The 19938-nt window shown below is 38.5% G+C and overlaps 1 protein-coding gene across 4 annotated transcripts in view; it reads left to right on the top strand.

Annotated features, from left to right (window-relative positions):
• GRID2 (glutamate ionotropic receptor delta type subunit 2) overlaps positions 1-19938 on the top strand; it is a 781090-nt gene that overhangs the window by 482888 nt on the left and 278264 nt on the right. For all 4 annotated transcript variants that reach the window (XR_011808873.1, XM_072037034.1, XM_072037035.1 and 1 more), the window contains one exon: positions 15218-15423. Coding sequence is in view for 3 of the 4 variants with exons in the window: in XM_072037034.1 (XP_071893135.1) it covers positions 15218-15423 (206 nt within the window). In the remaining variant the exon portion in view is untranslated. The remainder of the gene's footprint in view (positions 1-15217; positions 15424-19938) is intronic.

Below are 19938 nucleotides of genomic sequence, written 5' to 3'. Positions count from 1 at the left end.
ACCCTAGGGTGGCCCTCCTGGCCACCAAGGCACGCTGCTGGCTCATGGTCAGCTTGCTGTTGACCAGAACCCCCAGATCCTTTTCTTCAGGGCTGCTCCCAGAATCTTGTTGCCCAGTATGTATGTATAGCCAGGGTTGCCCCTTCCCAGGTGCAGAATTCAGCACTTGCTGTTGATAAACTTCATATTGTTGGTGATTGCCCAGCTCTCTAATTTGTCCAGATCTCTGAGCAAGGCCTCACCACCCTTGACAGCATCAACAGCTTCCCCCAATTTGGTATCATCTGCAAACTGGCTCAAAAAAGCCTTCAAGTCCTTCATTCAAATTGTTTATGAAAACATTGAAGAGGACTGGTCCTGAAATGGAGCACTAGGGAACCCCAGTAGTGACAGGTCACCAGCCTGATGTAACCCCATTTACAAGAACCCTCTGGGCTAAACCTGTCAGCCAATTGGTCACCCATCTTATTATGCTTTTATCTAACTGTATTCTGCTCATTTTGTCCAGAAGGATAGTGTGAGAGATAGTATCAGAAGCTTTACTGAAATCCAGAAAGATTACACTGACTGCCTTCCTTTGGTCAGGTAGCTAGCTGGGTGATTTTGCTGTAGAAGGAAATTAAGCTTGTTAGGCATGACCTTACCCTCATGAACCCATGTTGGCTCTGACCAATGACTGCATTATCCTGTGTTTTTCGATACGTCCTAAAATAATCTCCATGATTTTACCAGGCACTGAAGTGAGACTGACAGGCCTGTAATTGCTGGGATCTTCCTTTTTGCTCTTCTTGAAAATTGGGACTACACTTGCCCACTTCTAGTTAACTGGGACCCCTCTGTATTCCCGTGACCATTGAAAAATAATTGAGATACACCATTGAAAAATAATTGATGCACACCCAGCAGCTGGGCACCTCAGTAGCAGCATGTTCCCCCCAGAGCTCTGAGAGGCTGCATTGGCTGTGGTGGGAGCTGAGCTCCTGGAGGTCATGGCCTTCTGCCAGGTGGATACCATTGCCCCCTAGTCAAGCTGGCCAAGCTTCAGCATCCTTCCTGCACACTGCTGTGCTGATCTCCTGATCGCTCACACTCCCCAGGGGCTGCCTTTGTAAGACAGATGGGGGTGCTCCTGGCTCTGCCCACACTTTGTCAGACACCCTCGTGAGGGCTGCCGGGTCCTGGCGGCTCCCTCAGCTGCCGTGATGCAGGGAACCCCCTGCCCACCACGATCCCCTGCTCCCCATTGCAGAGTGTGTCTGCCCCAGAGCCGATCGCCTCAGTGTCAGACTAGACAGATTGGTAAACTGACTCTAATTAGGGACTACTGTCATGTACATCAGGAAAAGGTGCGAAAAAAAATCTATATTTAGTATATACTAGGCAGTCTTCTGTCCCTCTCCAATTATTTGTGGGGTCTGTTGTTTTTTTTTCGCTTTTGTTTTTCTTGGACTTTTTTTTTTTTTGTAGTTGGGATCCAATACTGTGAATAGAAAGATATTAAATACAATTTGTTTTAATTTAATGTGTAACTCTATGTAGGGTTGTTATCTGTGCAAAGGGAAATGTTTGTTTTTGTTTTTGTTTTTTTTTTAAATTGTGCTAACTCCCTGATTTGAAAAGCCATCCTAAGGCAACAAGCAGTTTCTATATTCATTACACTACCTTCAGTCTCTTTATACATTCTTACACTGCTATTTCATTGAATATCTCCTCCTCCCCTTTTAATAAGGAACAAGAGAGCCGAAGTTTCAGATTACCATCTCTAACTCAAGGCCTCTTGTTATTCTCGTTACTATGAGACTTGTTCTCTGTCTCCTTCTTTCTGATACTGTAATGTCTCTCTAATTCCTCACTACTCTGTTTCAGGTGAAATCATTAGGCTTGACATAGTATTTCACCTGTTCTTAATTCTGCTAGCCAGTTTTTGATCTATGGCAGTAGTTTTCCCTCATACCTGTGATGACAGTATTTTCATAGCAGTCCCTCGTGAGCAATCTTGCCAGGAGCTTATTATAAATCTTAACAAATTGTGTCACTTTATCCCCTTTTCCTGCTATTTTACTGATATATTCAAAGCATTTCCAGTATGTTAGCAGGACACAGTTTTTCTTCCCAAGTTCTATACTGCCCAAAGAGGGGCTTGCACAATGGGTGGGATGGAAAGCAAGGGCATAAAATGAGTAGCTGGGATCACTTGTTAATGGATTATAGAGCAGAGACTTCTGAATTCAGTGTTCACTCCGCTTTGAGCAGGAGGTTGGACTACATGACCTTCTGAAATCCCATCCAACCCTAATTATTTGGTGACTGCAATGTTTAAGAAAGCAAGTTGTTGGGATGGGTCTGTAGATATGAAATACTAAACATAAACATATAAAAAAATAAGCAAGCCCAGGATCAGTTTAGGCTTTATAAAAGCGAGTTGGTCCAAGAACCCTGAAAGAGCTTGGGTAAGGAAACATTGGCTTCTGTGCCTGTTTTAGAAAGAAATCAAGACTAGGCATGCAGGACAGAGGCCCAGGGGGTGAAGCATCCCAGTGGTCAATATGTCAGCACAACAAAGTGTGGTTGCAATTCCTTGCAGAAGCCACCAGTCTCATTCCTAAACTTGCCTGAGAGGATCTACTGCGATGTCTGATTTTTCATCTTTCAGCTCACACAGACCTAGACTTCAATGCAGGATGGAAGCTTTGCTCCCTTCAGCTGCTTGCAACAGTTTATATTAGACATTTTAATGTAACATTTAGTATTAAATATTAAAGTAGGTGGGAGACCAACACTTGCATTAGGATTAAATTCAAATCTTATAATAAGGAAGATATTGTTCATTTATTTAGAGCTAAATACATCATTCAGTCCTCTGCAGAACTGACACTTGTGCAAACAGACCTATTTCTTGCCCCAGTTGTTTTTTTTGCATATAGTGATCTTTCCTTTTCAAGGCAGAAAGCGTAACATTAAATGATGCCTGCATAGCAGTAAATAGCACTTGAGAAGTCATGGGAATATAGATTTTGATGTGTTAATCCTTTAATTTTTCCTATTGTTCTTACGTTTTTGTAAGTTAGAAAATACGAACGTGCTGTTGGCTTGGTTCTGGCAACAAGAAGAGTTCCATTAAGAAATCATTTCTCAGTGATTCAATTTAACAATTTATTACTAAATACATTAGTTGTATTGCTGAAATAATTTCCAGTAATATTTTTAATATGTGAAAAAAATGTTTCATATTTACAGTAAATTTTCCTAGAGTAAAATTATGCTCATGTCCAAAGTAAGTAACTGTGATAAACCAGATCCCTTGCACCTTTAAAAGTGGCTGATTTGTGGGTCAATATATAAATATTGTAGATTCTTAATCCTATGAATTGAATTGCTTTTGATTTTTATCTTGCAGTCTATCATAGATTCTTTTTCACTATCAGGGAGTTAGAGTATTATTTATAGCTGGAAATGTGTCTTTCTGCAGGGCAGAGAGTTATTTGCTGGATGTTATCCTTTTGTAAAAATGCCAGATTCTTTTTGAATAGCAGTAGACAAGTATATTCAGTTTTAACATTTTAACGCTTCTTCCAGCTAAATGCTAGAAGATTCAAGTACACTTAAAGTGCCTTTACCAAGAGAGAAAGTCAGTCTTCGGAGGAAACAATTATTTCAGTAACTCATAGGCAGCTGGATGTTAAAGAAGGCATGCAGAAATGCATTTCTGGAATAACTGACATCTAATTTTTTAACTGATAGGTATTTTTTCAGGTAAAATTGTAGTTAGGTTGGCTATTTAAACACACACACACACACTTGATAACAGTAAAAATAAGTATTTTTTTGCTTTACATAGTTAAGTTCACTAAAAGATTTTAATAAAGGCTTTATATATATAGTGTCTTGTCAGTAACAAATGAAGGGATAATACGTTTAAGCATCCATATTAGCTTCTATTCTTTTAGTACTTACTGCTCATTTCAAGTGGTAGGATCACCTGCAGAAGGTAGCTCTGCATCTCCCTCTTTCAAATGTAGGGAATGGACAGAGACACTAAGCCTCTGGACTTGTCCCTGTGACCATCAACAGCCTTTTCAGTAAAGGCACTTTCAGACCTGATAATGTAAATGTATAACTTATACCTCTGGAAATCACTAAGTTTAGATTTGTGAGAAGAGCCACTGACATCTGTAAATATTTTGATCAAGCTTAACCAAGTTATTACATCTTTACTTTATAGTCTCAAGTCCAAATTGAGTTTGTAACAGCAAATAATGCAAATCCTGGCTCGCTACAGGCATGCATCTGCTATGGCCAGTTCCTAAATATTAACCCGAAAAAGACTCTTATACCTTGAAGGTATTAAATCACAGAAGAAAACAAATGAAATAATTGTTTGAGATCTGAATGTGAGCAGGCTATATGAGCAGAGTAATTTACCTAGAATACCAGAACATGGTTGAATTGTTTACTTATTTAATAATGTATTAAATCTCTGTGGTGTATCAACAAGGGGCAAGCTTTTTCAGTTCATGTCTTTCTCTTCAGGCAGTTCACAGCTCACTGTATATTCCAGGAATACATAGATACTTTCCTGTAGTAGTAACTTTTTTATGAAAAAAAAAAGAAAAAAAAGACAGTCGCTGCAAGAACATAATTGTGGATTTTGTGCAATTTACAGTGTAGGTATCTCTGCATTTCTAAGATAAAAGTGAGAAAGTCTAGCTGTTTGAAAACATTTATTTTTAATGTTTTGTTGGTGCCAAAGCAGATAGAAAGATTCTGCCCTTTATCTAGAAAGGTTAGGGGAATAAGATTGTTTCTTTGGAATTAATGTTGCCTTATTTCCTATTCTCTTTTATTGTAATGGTAGTAATATTTTAAAATCTTGGTGTTTTATATTAAAAAAAAAAAGTTTTGAAACCCCAATTATCTGTCCAAATTTCTGGCCTAACCTTATGTTTTTCTACCCAGCGTACCTTCAGTATGCAAGCATTGTTGTTAATTTACATCATATTAACTGCATATATTTGGCACTGGATATTTACCAGTCACTTAGGTGGTAATTTAATTTTAACTTCTGCAAAGAAAAAAAATAGGGCTGCTACGAGGCAGATTTACTGTGTGAGGGAGGTTAAAAGAGGCAGTCCCATAGCAAGTGGAGGTTGAAGAAATAATTTAAAACTGCTGGAAGGAAAGGAGGGAGGTTAGCAGTAGAAAAGACTTAGAGAAAGCTCTCACAGAAACTTCCATATGGATTTATCCTCTTAGTTCTCAGCATATGTGAGGGATTCAGACTATTTGTGCTGGGGAAGGATGAAGGCAGCAGTGAGGTGCTTGCTCACATGAGTAAAAAGATGTCTCAAGCTCAGTCTGACAGAGGAGTTGGGGGAAAGTCCAAAAATAAAAAACAAGCTCAATGAGGAGAACAGTGGGATCTGTAAATACTGAGGATGCTAGTAAAGAGCTCTGTGAAACTGTGAATTTAAACAAGAGCATTCCCCCCAACCCTGCCCAAGCAGGATGGTTGATTCCAGCCTAATATATTAAATTGTGTGCAATGAGATAGCATGGGAGTACAGTTCTTTAAAGATCCTGAAAAAAGAACGGGGAAGGCTGAGCTGGGTGAAGAGAAGGTTGTTAAAAGGATGGTATTCTGAGCTGGAGTCCACCTGCAGGTATGGGCTCTGGATTCTAAGCATCTCCTTTGAGAACCTATAAAGCAAATAATTTCATTGTCACTTGCCTGCATAAACATTTTCCAGAAAGAAATAAATGATGACCACAGACAAAGATGTGCTTGGAACCATAACATTTTCAAATCATTTAAAGTTTTAATGCAAGTTTAATAAAGATTCATAAAAGAATCACACTCTCCTTAATCGATTGCAAATGCTCATAATTACCCTGAGGCTGTTTTCAGCTGCCTGATGACTATAATATTCTCAAGTCTGTCTCCAGACAGTCTTAAAACTGTTTATTACTCATCTGGCTCTTTGCCAAGATCCTGTACTCATTTACTTCACTGTGCCTCAATAAACATATAATTAATTCAAGCTTCTTATTGAACTTTTTTTTTTTTTTTGGATTAGTATGTATTATGTCATCCAGATAAAGAGGAAAGGAACATGTGGTTTTCATCCATGTAACTGTAATGTGTCGATTACATTGCAAGTTGGCAGCTGTTTGTGAGAACTCGTGTAATAATTTGCTTTTGCTGTTTGACATACCACTGGAAATTGAATATATACGTGTATTTTAGTTGTCCCTTAAATTATTTAACTTTTGAGTTAACTGAATTACTCTGTAATATTTCTGCTGTGGAACAATGGCCATGCTCTTGTTTTTTATACTGATAATAGTAGGGCAAACACATTCAAGGAGCTATGAGTGAATATGTAGAAAGGTAAGAAAGGATTATCATTTGATCAAGTTGATTTCCTTTAAGATGGAATAAATCTGACTCTGAAAGGCTTGACTCTGTGTCAAGCTCTGTGTTGTGTTAATAAGGAAGGAAGATCAAGTTTTTGTTTCTAGAATTTCAGTGTTGAGCTCAAAATCAAACTGTAGATGTTTTCCTAATATCTGTGTAATGTCTCCCTAAATGATATGTTACCTAGAGGTTTTGCAGATGTGTGAGATTTCATTTGGGCATGTGCAGACTGTAAGCTTCAAAAAAAAAAAGAAAAGTGACATTGTAATACTATTTGGATTTGGAAGACTTTCTGAGTACCTCATTCTTGTACTGTTCTCCACTGCTGTTAGCTAAATGTCTTTCAACTTTATAATTTTAGTATCCTTTGAAAAGTATTCAAATTGAGCTTGAAAGTGGATATTTCGGCAACTAAGTAAGTGGGCAGTTTTCAAAAGAGGAACCCCTTGATCAGAGTATTTTGCACGTTGAAGAAATTATACCACCATTAGAAAGGAGGCATGAGTTAGTCATAATGATGTCATAAAAGTCAGGTGGTTTCATAAATTGAAAAGAAAATTTCTCTGACACAGTTTTAACCGGTCAAGAAAAAATGGAAAAGGCTAGAAATGATTCATTGCAGTATTTGTAAATCTTATTCTTATCTGTATTGTGGCTTGTGTTCCTCACATTGCCAGTCCATTCATAATGTATTCCTGTGCCCATGGTGTAAATCTTTAATCAGCTGAAAAAATTATTGAGGAGCAGATTGATGCTCAGTCAGAGAACAATTTGTCTTGAGTAAGATTATCACACACACTGTCATGCTTATTCTATGACCAGGAAAGGATGCAAGGACAGTCAGTCACTTCGCTGTTCCTTGCCACCTCCTTGGACAGAGATGTATGGTACCTCACACTTCTGTAAACCAACAAGGTGTTCTGAGGACCTACAGGGAGAGCTAGTATATCATACACTGAAGTATAGATTTCTGTTAAATAATGGTGTGTATCTAGGCATAGAGCTGTGTCGTACAGCTGTATAGGATATAAGCACAATTTTTCAAGTTTGGCATAATTTCTAAGAGAAGAGTAAATGCTGAAGATAAACAGCGCTAGGCTCTAAGCTGTTATCTTTGGAGGCAACAGATGGGAAAAATTTATTTCTCTGCAAGATGTTTTACTCAAAGAAAACTACAAAAAGGCCTTTTGGAAATCACTAATGCAAACTGTAGTCAAACAGAATTTGATCGAAGAGGTAGAAAGCAGGTTATACAGTCAAAAGTATGTGACTGTAGAATTTATTGGCTTGTCAGCCTCCATGAGTGAGGGTTGATCACAATCTGGCTCCCGTTCTATTTTCAAAAACCTAAGGTAGCAGCTGATACTCTTAAGGATTAGTTCTAGCTTCAATTTTATTTATCTATTTTATCCTTTTTTATTTTTTTTTTTTATTTTCTTTCTTCCCAGTTATAAAGCTGAGAAACTCAAATGAAAAATCTTCTGTCAGTCATCACTACAGTTGGAAACTTAAGTCTTGCAGGATTTGAAAACTACAAAAGTTAGCATCTCTCCTGCAATATTGGTTTGGCTTCTTGAGATTGTCTGTATTGATTTTTCTTATTTGAAGTATAATCTTTAATAATTGAAGTATGCCATGAAACAAAAAGAAACTAATGTGAATGGCGTAGTCAGAGGATCCTTTAAAATACAGATTTCCTATACATTTCAGTAGTGCCACAATAGCTCATATCAAACTATAAAATTAGTGTTACATGCTCTTCTTATGGTTTGATATGGAAATATATTTAGAAAAGCCAAAACAGTGTTTATTTTTCTTCTTTTTCCTCAACTGGATTATATTAAGAAATTTGAAACTTATTTTATGCCTTTTTTTTTTCTTTTTTTTTTTTTTTGCATGTGTGAAATTGCAGAAAGTTGCAAGTAAGGGAGGAAGAAAGTCACTCTTACCATTTATACATTTTCAGTTTTCCCTGAGAAATATAATCTATACTTGTTATATTCCCAAAATTGTAATAGTATAAATGGTATTCCACCTGCAATGAGGCATTTGAGCTTAAATGTATTTATAATGAGTTGGAACTAGTGCTCAGTTCCCAATTACAGATAAGAATCAGTGAGAGTGCTATGTAGGTGTTGTGAGGGGGTTACGTGGCAAGGTTTTGGTAGCAGGGGGCCATAGGGGTAGCTTCTGTGAGAAGGATCCAGAAGCTGCCCCACATTAGATAATGCCCTTGAGTCCTTTGCATCGTATTTTCTCCCCCTTTCCCTTTGAGGAGGGGGAGTGACTGAGCAGTTGTAGTGGAGCTTGGCTGCCCATCTGAGTAAAACTACCACATTAGGTGTTTGGTTTTTGTTTGTTTATTTTTGTTTCTTTTACTTTGGAGGTTCACTGAGTTACATATAACCTGACTAATGAGAGGGAATTCCACTGCTGTTAAAGTAGGATAAAGGTCTATTATTGAATTTATTGAATTATTATTGAATCATCATGTTAAATTGTTGTTTTTCTTAGCCTAGACCTCAAGCATGTTAATAAACATAAACACAAATACAGCAGTGTGAATGCTTTGTTCAAGGCTTTAAGAGTGGTGCTACAGTCAGAGTCCAGCCAGAGCCGCACATCTCCCTTGTGTGCAGTGCATTTCCATAATTAATAGTTGCTGTCATGTTAGCCATCATTGTGTAAGGAAGAATCACTGCTCTCAACTTACAAAGCTTTCTTGATAAGAATTTGAACAGTGCCATTTGTTATACAATGGCTTTTCTCATCAACTGTACAAATAAAGTGGTCTTTTGTGTAAATCAGCCAGTGAATATTTATGACAGGTGCATTCACCTTTACTGCCACAGCTGAATCAGATGGAATTTATCATCTGGGTACTGCAAGGAAAATGTTCTCAGATCTAAAATGGTATCAGAGGGAGGATGAGCTAATGATTGTAAACCAAGTTTGAGATAACCGAAGTGCTCAGCAACAGCAAGTGCCTTGTAATTTAAGTGGTATACAATGGTAAAAGTGGATGGATTAATTTTTTTGCTGTTTGTGACTAGGGCTATCTTTCTCTTTTGGCTATAGCATGATGTGAAAATTTATTTTTAAAATTTGTATCTATTTCTAACCTAAAGAGTTCTCATTTTTAATAGGAGTAATACATAGTTGGCATATGAGGTATTCATTTAGTGTTTGCTGTTCATTTTGTATGGAATATAAAAGCTTTACTTATACATACAAAAGCTGCTTTTTCTGTATGAGATGCCTCAGCCTATCTTGAACTAGGGTGTCCTAATCATTAGATTGTCCTCAAGACAGAACAAGGGACTTGCTCCCACTGAAATTGGTATAGAAACAGAAATGGAAGAGGTAACTTATGCAATCCAGCAGTGAAGAAACTTGTTGAAAGAGTATGTTTTATTACTTGATACTAAGATCAAACAGTGGAAGTCAGGAATCATCTTGTTTCAGGTGTGTCACATATACAGTCTAGTGACCTCAGTACAAAGAGAGCTAAGACACAGCCCTTGTAAATCTGGTGTCAAGGAAAGCTCTGGACTTTAAATCTCATGATCTACTGAAAATACTGGCTACTTTACTCTCCCTATCTGCCTGCTTGTGCATATTTCCTACCATAAAGTTGCCAGGCTTTCCATTAAATGGTGCTACTGTTTGTGCTAGGTGAGGTCCAAGTGTTTCTGTCAGGTTGGGCAGTCAAGATTTAGGTATTGGACCCATAGTTCGAAGGACGCTTAACTCTGCTCTTAGAATGCTCTGCAATAGTATTTAAGATGCTTACCTGTATCTTAAGGTCTCTCTCAAGTACCCAAAAGATGTTCAGTGAACAGACTGTATGGGTTTAGGTGCTTGCATATCGTTTGCTGTGAACTTTCATAGTTCACCTCCTCATTAACTGATAGTAATGACCAGCCTGCGGTAAAGCTGACACCTGGATTCACATCTCAGCTTGACTCGTCAAGTGGCATTTGAATGTATCAGTCACACCTTCAGAGAGTAGGAGGCCATGGGTCTTGCACTCACCCACACAAATAAATTTTGCTTCCTTGTTTGTTGAACTTTTCCAAGCAAACTTCACAATGTCTGACATCAGCCACAAGTTTGTTTGAAAGGAGAATATTTGGTAATGTTTCTTGTCAATTTCCAGCCAGGTTTAACTCTTATAGCTGATGCTGAATATCTGATTGCAGAATGGTACCACGTTCTTGTGCATGCATGTGTAGAGTTGAAGTGATGGCTATACAGTAAAAAACAGAGAAGGTAATTTAACTAACAATGACACTGAGATGGGAGGAGGAGGAGGTAGCTTTGGCTTTAGCATCAATCTGTTTCTCTACGGTAATGTTGACTTTAATCAGTAAGGAGAATAATTAATACTGGTGATAATGGGCAGCTTTTCTGCATTTCTGGAAATGGCTGTGATTCATCTGATTTACATAGAAAATAGAAATGTGTCTCCTGGCTGGGCAACAGGTTGGCTAGCAAATTCAGGGCGAGAAACACCTGTGTCCCAGACATGAACAGTTCTGTGTCTCCACAGTGGAGCCATCTGTGCCACAGGTTGCTTGCCAGATTTTTCTGCAGAAGGAGTTTATCTATTAGAAAGATGATTCCACAGTGCAGTGTGGAAATGTGCCACTTTCAGACAATCCACGCAGGAAAGATAATGCTGCCCATTCAGTGGCAGCATCTGTTCTTTGGCATGCACTTTGAATATGATCATTGCTAGTGACTTGCTGATGAAATATTGGAAGTACCATCGTGATTTAAAAAGCATTTAAATAGCAGGGTGTTTTTGTGCTCTCTGCTGTTTCACAGCAGCAGGTGAGCATCACCAGTATCTCCATTTTTCTACTGGGTAGGCTGAAGTACAGCAGAGTCTGTATTTGTTTCCTGTCCTTGGCATTGTGTTTTACCAACGCCAATGGCAGAACTAGTCAAGAAGTTTTATACAACATGATTTGGTGTCCTTTCCATTAGGACACTACTATTTTCCTACAAGCACTGGTACAACACTGTTGACATGACCACCTGATAAATGCAGAACTTCAGAATACTACTGGGCCTTTGCCACTTTTGTCCCTTCACTCAATGAACATTCACTACAGTTTCTTTAGTGTTTATATTTGCAGATACTCATGGCAAACAAAACAATTTGACCCCATAATCTGGTTTCTGGGACAATGCAGATTATACAGAATATCAGTCGATAATTCCAGCATGTTTATAAACTATGGTCAAGTTCAATGTTCTTGTTCTGAAAGGGCAGATAAAACTTTGGTATCTACATTCCATGTTCTGGTATCGAAGAAGAATATATAGATTTATGCTATAGAATTTAAATTTTAATAAAAGTTTTCCTACAAAATTCATTTCCTCCCTGAGTGTTTTGATGGTATATCTAGGTCCAATCTCCATATGCTCAGTATACTTCATTAATTTGGACTCCGACAGTTTTTAATCCAGTTCTTACTCCATTTGTCTGGTTGTTAAATAATTCACAGAGTCCTGAAGCCACAGGAACTTCAGAATGAAGGAGTTGAAGTAGAAAGAAGTTATTTTATCATTTGCATAAATCAAAGCATATTTGTAGCCGTTCAAATAATCTTGTTGTTTCTTAAATTGGTGTTTACAGTGCCAAAAAAAAAATAATAATCTAACATCTCTGATTAGACTGATTTTAATTTTCCTGATTTAGATATTAAACAGAAGCTGTAATTGGTATCTGATTCTCTTATAGAACTTTATTTTTAGGGTAAGCATGTATTTTATTTGTTTTTAAACTATTCTTAAGTGTAATACTTTAGTAATGCTGGTGTTTCGGCAGTCTTTGAAGGCTGGTGTTGCTGTGCTGAATGCTGTTTCTAGCCTAAATTTCTGTCCAGTTTGCAGTATTTTAGAGCTCTAGGCAAAAGAGCCAACTTTCTGGTGGTGGCAGACTGACTTCTGAGATTAAGGCTGTTGAATTACTTTTGTGGGCTGCTTGGCTCTAAGCTGTTAGATGGCCAGGTCTTCATATTTGGAAGTGGCTTTGGGAATCTGTTGCCTGAGAAGGGTGGCTGCTTGTAATGCTCTTTAGCTGGAACATCTTTGCAGAGCATTTTCTTTACCGTGGAAACTGAACTTTGTTTTCCCTATGCTACTTTTTCCAAAAATAAGTGGATCAAGATGGGAATGTGTTTCTATGCCTCAGATCTTTTTGACTGTGCCACTGGATTTCTCTGAAACCCAGAACCTCTCAGTTACCTTATTTTGCCCATGCCTGAAATCAAAGGGCACCATCACCTGTGTTTGGTAGCACCTTTAAACTTCAGAGTGTGTTGCCTCCCCCCCAGTCTATAAACACATAGGTAAACAGAAAGAGCATTGACTAAGGTTGGAAAAAAGGAAAGCTTGCCTTTAGTTTTAGTAGAGTTCTTCCAGCAGTCAGCACAGAGACTTCTAGCTCGGGTATTTTCAGCTTTTCCCCTCAGGCTCATCATGTCTGGGTGTCGCAATATTGCTGTTAGTCTCCTCTGACCACGTAGGGTTCATCTGCCATAGTCACCGGCCAGGCCTTAGCTGCTCTGCAGCTGCTCTGCTCTTGTACTTTCCCAGTCACATTTTCCATGCTAAATCCATATGTGATACCTCCTTAATCTCTGCAGGGGTGTCTCACACAGGTTTTTCTGCCGTGTTGTGGATGCTTTGCTGGGGGCAAGGAGGGGGGAAACACATCATCCTCCCCTGCAGCCCAGACCTTTTGTGAATCCACAGGACTGCCACAGAGCAGCTGAGCTCTGGGAGTGCTGCTGCCTCAAAGGCTAGGGGAGGCTCCTGGGGTCTAGGCAGCTTTTGGGGAATGTATTTAAAAGGTTTTCTCACAATATTTTTCTCAAAAGGGCTGATTTTCATTATTTCTTGTAGTCTTAAAATGGACTTCAGTCCCTCTAAAGGCCATTGCCTGTCAGTGTACTCCTATGAGAATGTAGTAACTGCAGTCCTGATAAAATAAAACAACAGCAATGTGCTCTGCTATTCTCTGTGGTTTGTCATGGGGTTGCCCTGAGCTGTTATCACAATGTGCCAGCACGGTATCACTTTTAGCTCCTGCAAAATAGGCCGCCCTAAGGGTCATCTGAGAGCCCTTTCCTGCCTGAGCTTGTGGCTGTTTGTGTAACATCTCTTCTGGGGCTCACAGTCTGCCATGTTCAGGCATCCCTCTAGTCTGCTCTGATTTTCCAAGCTTTTGCAGCCCTCCCATATCATGTGAGAGTTCATTGTAGCATGAATGCTTTTTAGGTTTCCCATTCCACAGGATGATTAAATCAACAAGGGAGTGGGAGAAGAAGATAGGAGAAGGAGGAAAGACCTCAGAGCAAGCAAGCACTTGAGAAAATCTAGTTGGAAGCCTTCTCAGATACTAAATGTTTCCTGAAGAAAGAGGTGTGATCAGTCCATGGCCTCAGGTGTGACTTCCCTGGAAAGCGAGTGATCCAGACAAGGCGCTGTTAGAGCACCATGATTGTAGGAGGGAGGCAGAGCAGAGACTGCAGTCCTCCAGGGATGGATCGAATACCATGCCCCTAATGCCTGTGCCCAACAATATCTGTTATGTTGTCTCAGGCTGCATCTTGTTCCTCTAAATGGGATCAGGTTGGTCTGCAGGAGGCTGGTGCCCAGGGAGGGAAGGATGTTCTGTTGTGTCCTCAGGGAGAGCGGGTCTGAGTGACTGCACATCAGGGAGCTGGTGGCTTGGTTACATAAAAAAGATTTAGAAACTGCAGTGCTGAATGTGGGTCAGAAAGGGAGGACTCCTCAGGATTTCCCTGAGGCCCAGGAGATCCTGCTCTGACTTGGGAAGTCATTGAGAGATTTTAAATTGGAAGATTCTAGTTTTTACTTCAATGAAGCCATTCAAAAGAGGGGGGAAAACAAAAACTACCCCTTTTCACTCTTAGCTATGAAATTCAGTAATGGAAAAGGCTTCAGCCAGCCTGAGGGTAATATCTCAATGTGAGAGCACCCAGCCATTTCTGTCCAGGGAACACTAAAGATATTGTAAGGTGGTGGTGGTGGTGAAAATACTTAGCATTTTGTGGCCCAGATCTCCCTGTCTGACTCACTTTTGAAGAAGGATTTACTTGGCATGAGCCAGAAGGCTCCACTAGAGCAGTAAGCTATGGAAGACTTAAATTCAGCCAGTGGTGGCAGCATCAGAGTAGAGCAGGCGGTACCATTGCAACTGTCTGGCTTTTGTTTTGTTTTTCAAGGAAATAAACAACTGTGCAATTTAGAATGACATTAAGACTTTTTAATGAGCTTCACTTAGTTGAAGCTACATAGTGTTTCTGTGGGTAACATAATTTTGAGTCCAGCAACAAAAAGAATCTACTTTTTCCCCTTCTCCCACTTTTAAGTGTCTCTCACGACCCTTAGTCAGAGGAAGCACTATAAGTTGCAGTCCACTTCACCGCTACTTATGGATTTTAGCATGAAATTCCTTTATGAAACTAACATGATGGTTGACTGAGCAAATTAGGAAAGTTGCTAGAAATATGTATTGGTTTGATTTTTAGTTGTTCTTTTGGACTGGAGCTGGTGTGTAGCCATTGTTTCTTGTGTTTTAGTACTATAAAAAATGCCACAAGCATAGCTCAGGGAAGAGCTCCAATAAATTTTAAGTTAAAGCCCAGAGGGGTCTACCTGATACTGAACAAAACATTTTTTTTGTGAGAGAAGCTGAATGGCCTTCTGTGTCTTTTATTCCACTTACCAATTAACATCTTGCTTGGCTTTTGATTTTCCTAGATATCCGTGGAATACAAGAGTTTTTGGACAAAGTATCTCAGCAGGGAATGGATGTAGCATTGCAGAAAGTAGAAAACAACATCAATAAAATGATCACAGGGCTCTTTTCCACTATGCGAATAGAAGAACTGAACCGCTACCGGGACACTCTGCGACGGGCTATTCTTGTGATGAACCCCTCCACAGCCAAGTCATTCATAACAGAGGTATGTGTTCAGCAGTGGTAACTTCTTACTCGGTTTATAAAGTCAGCAACCATCTGTCAAAAGGTTCAGTTTGTTCGTATTTATTTATTTTTAAATATTTAAATAACCTCTCTTTTAGATAATCATTTATGGGTATTTTTTTATGCCCGTAAATGTGCCTACAAAGCAATATAACTATATTCTGCATGAACAAAAGCAGTTAGGAAATACACAGAAAAATTAGCCCTTCAACTCCTTTTTTCAAGCTCATGGATATTGCACTGCTATTTCCTTGCTCTTTGCATCCATTGCTTTAAAAAAAAAAAAAAAAAAAAGCCAACTTTACAGCTGGATAATAATCTGTTATTTACAACTGAGTAGTAGTCAGGTAGTGGAATGCATGAAGGATTGGATCTGACTGAGGAATGTTAGAAGATAAACTAATGTTCTGCTTACATATTTAAACAAAAATTGCAGGCAGCATGCACAGTTTTCAAAAATCTCATCATGGTTTAGAGATGGAAGACTTGTGCAGAGCATTTGGCTATGACTTGCATAATTTATCTTTTAAATGTGTGGCGTAGTTCTCTTCAAACAACACCAATATTTCTCCTGTTAATTTTATTTCATTTTACTTTTTAATGTGTGTTGACATTCAATCTGTGGTTGAAAGTACCTTTTTTTTTTTTTTTTTTTTGTTCCACTGAAATATACTTTCTCTCTACAATAATTTCCTTAGGATATATTTGTAACTTCTTTTTATTATTATTATTCTTTTTTATTATTTTTCAACTTTTGTGTTATGTAGGTCTTCAGAAATTCAGGCTCAAAAAACTGTGTGTATGTAGTCTCAATTAAGAGACTTTTAGGAATATTACTTAGAAAAGTTTTTAGGGGATAGGTAGGGGATAGGTTTGATTCTTTTTTTTTTTTTTTTTTTGGCTAGGCATTCTGCTGTCCTCGTTACACACTCAAGCTTGCTAATTTTGAATAATGAGTGTTTGCTGCACTATCCAAATGTTTGCTGTGACTTATAAGATGTAAACAATTTGTGTGAACGTTATAGATTGTTCTGCACTGTTTTTATCAACCAAGTCACAGATGTCTTATTTTTCAACAAGTAGCATTGTTAGATATTTCATACTTCAACCTGAAAGCAGAAGGATTCAGGTCTCTAACTACAACAACTCAATGAGACAAAACTCCTGCGTTGTTCGTAAAGGAAAACACTCTTCTAAAGAAAATACATTTGCTTTAGCATCATTTATTTTTACAAACAGAAGCATAGTAAGAAAGTTATTGTCATATTTTGAGGTTGCAGGCACTGAGCTTTTAAAATATTAAAAAATAAATAAAAACTGTATAACTAAAACAATGTCCAATATTGCCAAGAATGTAAGCGATTTCTTTTAGAGTTCTCACTTTGGCATTGGCTTCTAAAATAAAGTAAGACTGTGATTTCTCCTTTCCTGGCATGACTGTCAGGAAAGGTCATTGTCATCTTTTTGTGAGTAAGGTTCAAACAGAGAGTCTTGTATCAGATGCTACATTACAGGTTTTGCCAGCAAGTATTTTGGTGAAAGCCTCTCAGTGTTACAGAAATGGAAGGGCATTACTGCCTATATTTTGTGTCTCTTGGTGTGGGGGATCAAACTGCCCTTCCCAACAGCTGCATCCCCAGATCAGTGCCTGTGCAAGAAGAAATTAGCTGGGATAGCTTTGCCAAAGGATAGTCAAAATCTGTTAATTTGCAGTTGAAGAAGAAGCTGTACCTTCTGGACAAAGAAGTGACAAAGCATATGGATGGCCACTGGGTTAAGACATGCCTTCCTACACAACCCAAGTGTGGACATGCTTATTCCAAAGACTGTGCCTTGTGCCTGATCAGTCTAACCTTGTAATTCAGCTTAACGTAATGGAATTAGAACACAAAACATACGGAGTTAATAAGAAACAAATGCACATGTAGACAAGCATTTTGTTTCGTTTTGTTTAAAAATATATTATAGCTTCTCTGCCCAGGAGATGCATTTAAGTTGCCTAGTCAGATGTCAGCCTCTCTCCCTAGGCATCATATAGTCTCTGCTTCTCAGTCCCTTCTTCTTGGACGACTGAATTTGGCTGAACCCCCTCATTGTTTAGCTGAGAAGAGGGTTCATTCACTCTGCAACAGCTGTAGTAAGCGTGGGCTTGATTACTATGCAAGTAACAACTTTTCCAGGGTAAATAGACAGAAGCTTGTGTAAATAGGCAGTCTGCAAATCAGAGATTCCTTGTGGTAGAATTTATCTTTGCTCTGACTCACTGAAATATTTATTTTTAAATAAGAGCGTGCTGGGTTTGAGCTTTCTATTTTGTTTTGTTGGTATTTTGCTTGTTTGATTTAAGAAGCGTTGCCTTTTGTGTTGGGTTTTAGCTGATCCCTTCTTTCGCTCCAGCTTTTTTATCTCTGGAGCTTGCAGAGATGAGATCTCTGCTAGTATACACAAGAAAATGGAGACTAGGATGTAAACAGACTGTTCTGACCATGGAGATAAAAAATAATAATAATAATAAAAAAATTGCATATTAATTTGTCCTCTGTGGGGCATGAAAAGGCAGGGACACTTGGAAAGTGGAGAGGTTTCTCTCACCTTTTTGGCTGTAGGATTAATATAAAGAGAGAGGGAGAGACCAGCCAAATTCTCTAATGTCGTTCATTGCTTTGAGCCCAGAGGATGGAGAGAAATCCTGCTTAAACAGGGATATCTGTTGGGCTACAGACTGGGGATGCATGGAGCTAGCAGTGATTGGGACTACTCCCCAGAAGAGTTTATGGAAGAATATGAAAAAATCCTATGCCAGGGATCTGGGAGTGACTTGTTCAGTTTTCAGTAGGGTAAGGTATTTCTGAACCCACAAATAATCATCTAGGTCCCATACATGAAGCAAAATACTCCTATCCAAACTTATTATTACTGGAAAGCACCTGACAACCAACCCTTTAATACAGGAATTGTTATGCTACAGTAGTGCTGGTGACTGATGTGAACAGTATGCTGCTTGTTTGCTTTTTGTTTATTTATTTATTTATTTAGCATGTGTTCTTCTGAACTGTGATGAACTTCCAGGATGTGAAAAGCTATATGGGGGAAGAGGAAAATGAATGGGATGCAAGCTCAGCAAAAGCGCAAAAGTCCAGGGTCAAGTGTTAGACAAAAAGATGGAAAAATCACCTGATGATTTAGCAAAAGAACAGGGACTCTGGGACAAGAAAAATTCTGTCCCCATGCCAGCCTTGGTGGGAAGGCATTTCAAAACCATTAGGAAAGGGGAGAGGGAAACCACCCTCATGTTGAGCCTGCTTTGCAAAACGAGGACCATGTGTGAGAAGGGCAGTGACCTCTTTGAGAAACAGGTGAGAACATTTCCAAACTTCTTGTCGTGCAAGTGAAGTAGTATGCAAGTGAAAGACAAAAATGAGTCTTTATAGAGCAAATATAATTTTAAAATGAGTTGTTACTGAACCTTCTCTGTGTTATTTTTTCTAATGGTTACTGTGTATAGCACAAGTAGTAACACTTATTCTGTGAAATTACATTGTTCCTTGTGGCAGCCGTCCTGCTTTTTATTGTCATCTGTTGGAAATAATAGGAAATTTAACCTTAAGTGTTTCAAAAAATAAAGCTTTTTTTATGTAGTGACATGGTTTTACCAGATTTCAGCTTCAGATCTGATCGTGCTGCAAATCAGATCTCCTAGATCAGAGATGGGGATTTGCTTTAGTGTTACATAGCTATCTAAGCAGGCTTATTTCTTTAAGCAAATCATGTACTGTGAATTAAGACAGTCTATTCAACTTCTTATCCACAAGGTTTATTCAGCCTTTGTGTGTCCAAGGTCCGTGGACCTCTCTCTCTTTTTTTTTTTTTTTAATCATTTTCTGTGATGCTGTTCGCATCAAGTTTTACATGTTACTTCAGTGTTTGGCTGTGTTTTGTTCTATTTATTAATAAAGAAAAATAGAGAAAAATGTGATATATAGTTAAGAGATGAAAGGAATTCAGTTGAAAATAGAAGGTAAGGATCAGAGTGGTGGATCTGGATGCTACTTCCACTGAAATCTGTTGCCAAATTTTGGTGGGTTTCTGTGGGAGCAAATAGTAATGTTGTTTGTTCAGTCATGAATGGATTTACATACATCAGAAAACATGGAAGACTCCAGATAAATATCAAGTATATATAACCAGCTCTGGAGAAGACCATATCATCTAGGGCATTCTTTAATTGCATGTGCTAGGTGGTACCCTGCTTCTATTTGTGGCACAGCTGAACTTGTAGATCAGCTGTTAGCTCCTGTTTGCCATGGATGCCTCTGTAAAATCTTGTAAATCTGAGCCCCCAATCTTCTGACAGGACTTCAGTTTTGCTAGAAGAGATGATCTTCAGAGGCTAAAACCAAATCTTACAATGTCAGTGACTATGTTTTCTGCTATATTTTTCTTGTAAGTAAGCTGAATGCTCTACTATTTAAGGGTTTCTTTCTCAACAGTTTTT

This window comes from Anas platyrhynchos, chromosome 4, assembly GCF_047663525.1.
Source record: "Anas platyrhynchos isolate ZD024472 breed Pekin duck chromosome 4, IASCAAS_PekinDuck_T2T, whole genome shotgun sequence".
In the NCBI taxonomy this organism is placed as follows: Eukaryota; Metazoa; Chordata; class Aves; order Anseriformes; family Anatidae; genus Anas; species Anas platyrhynchos.
Note: the sequence above shows the minus strand (reverse complement) of the source record. Positions and strands in the feature narration are given on the sequence as shown.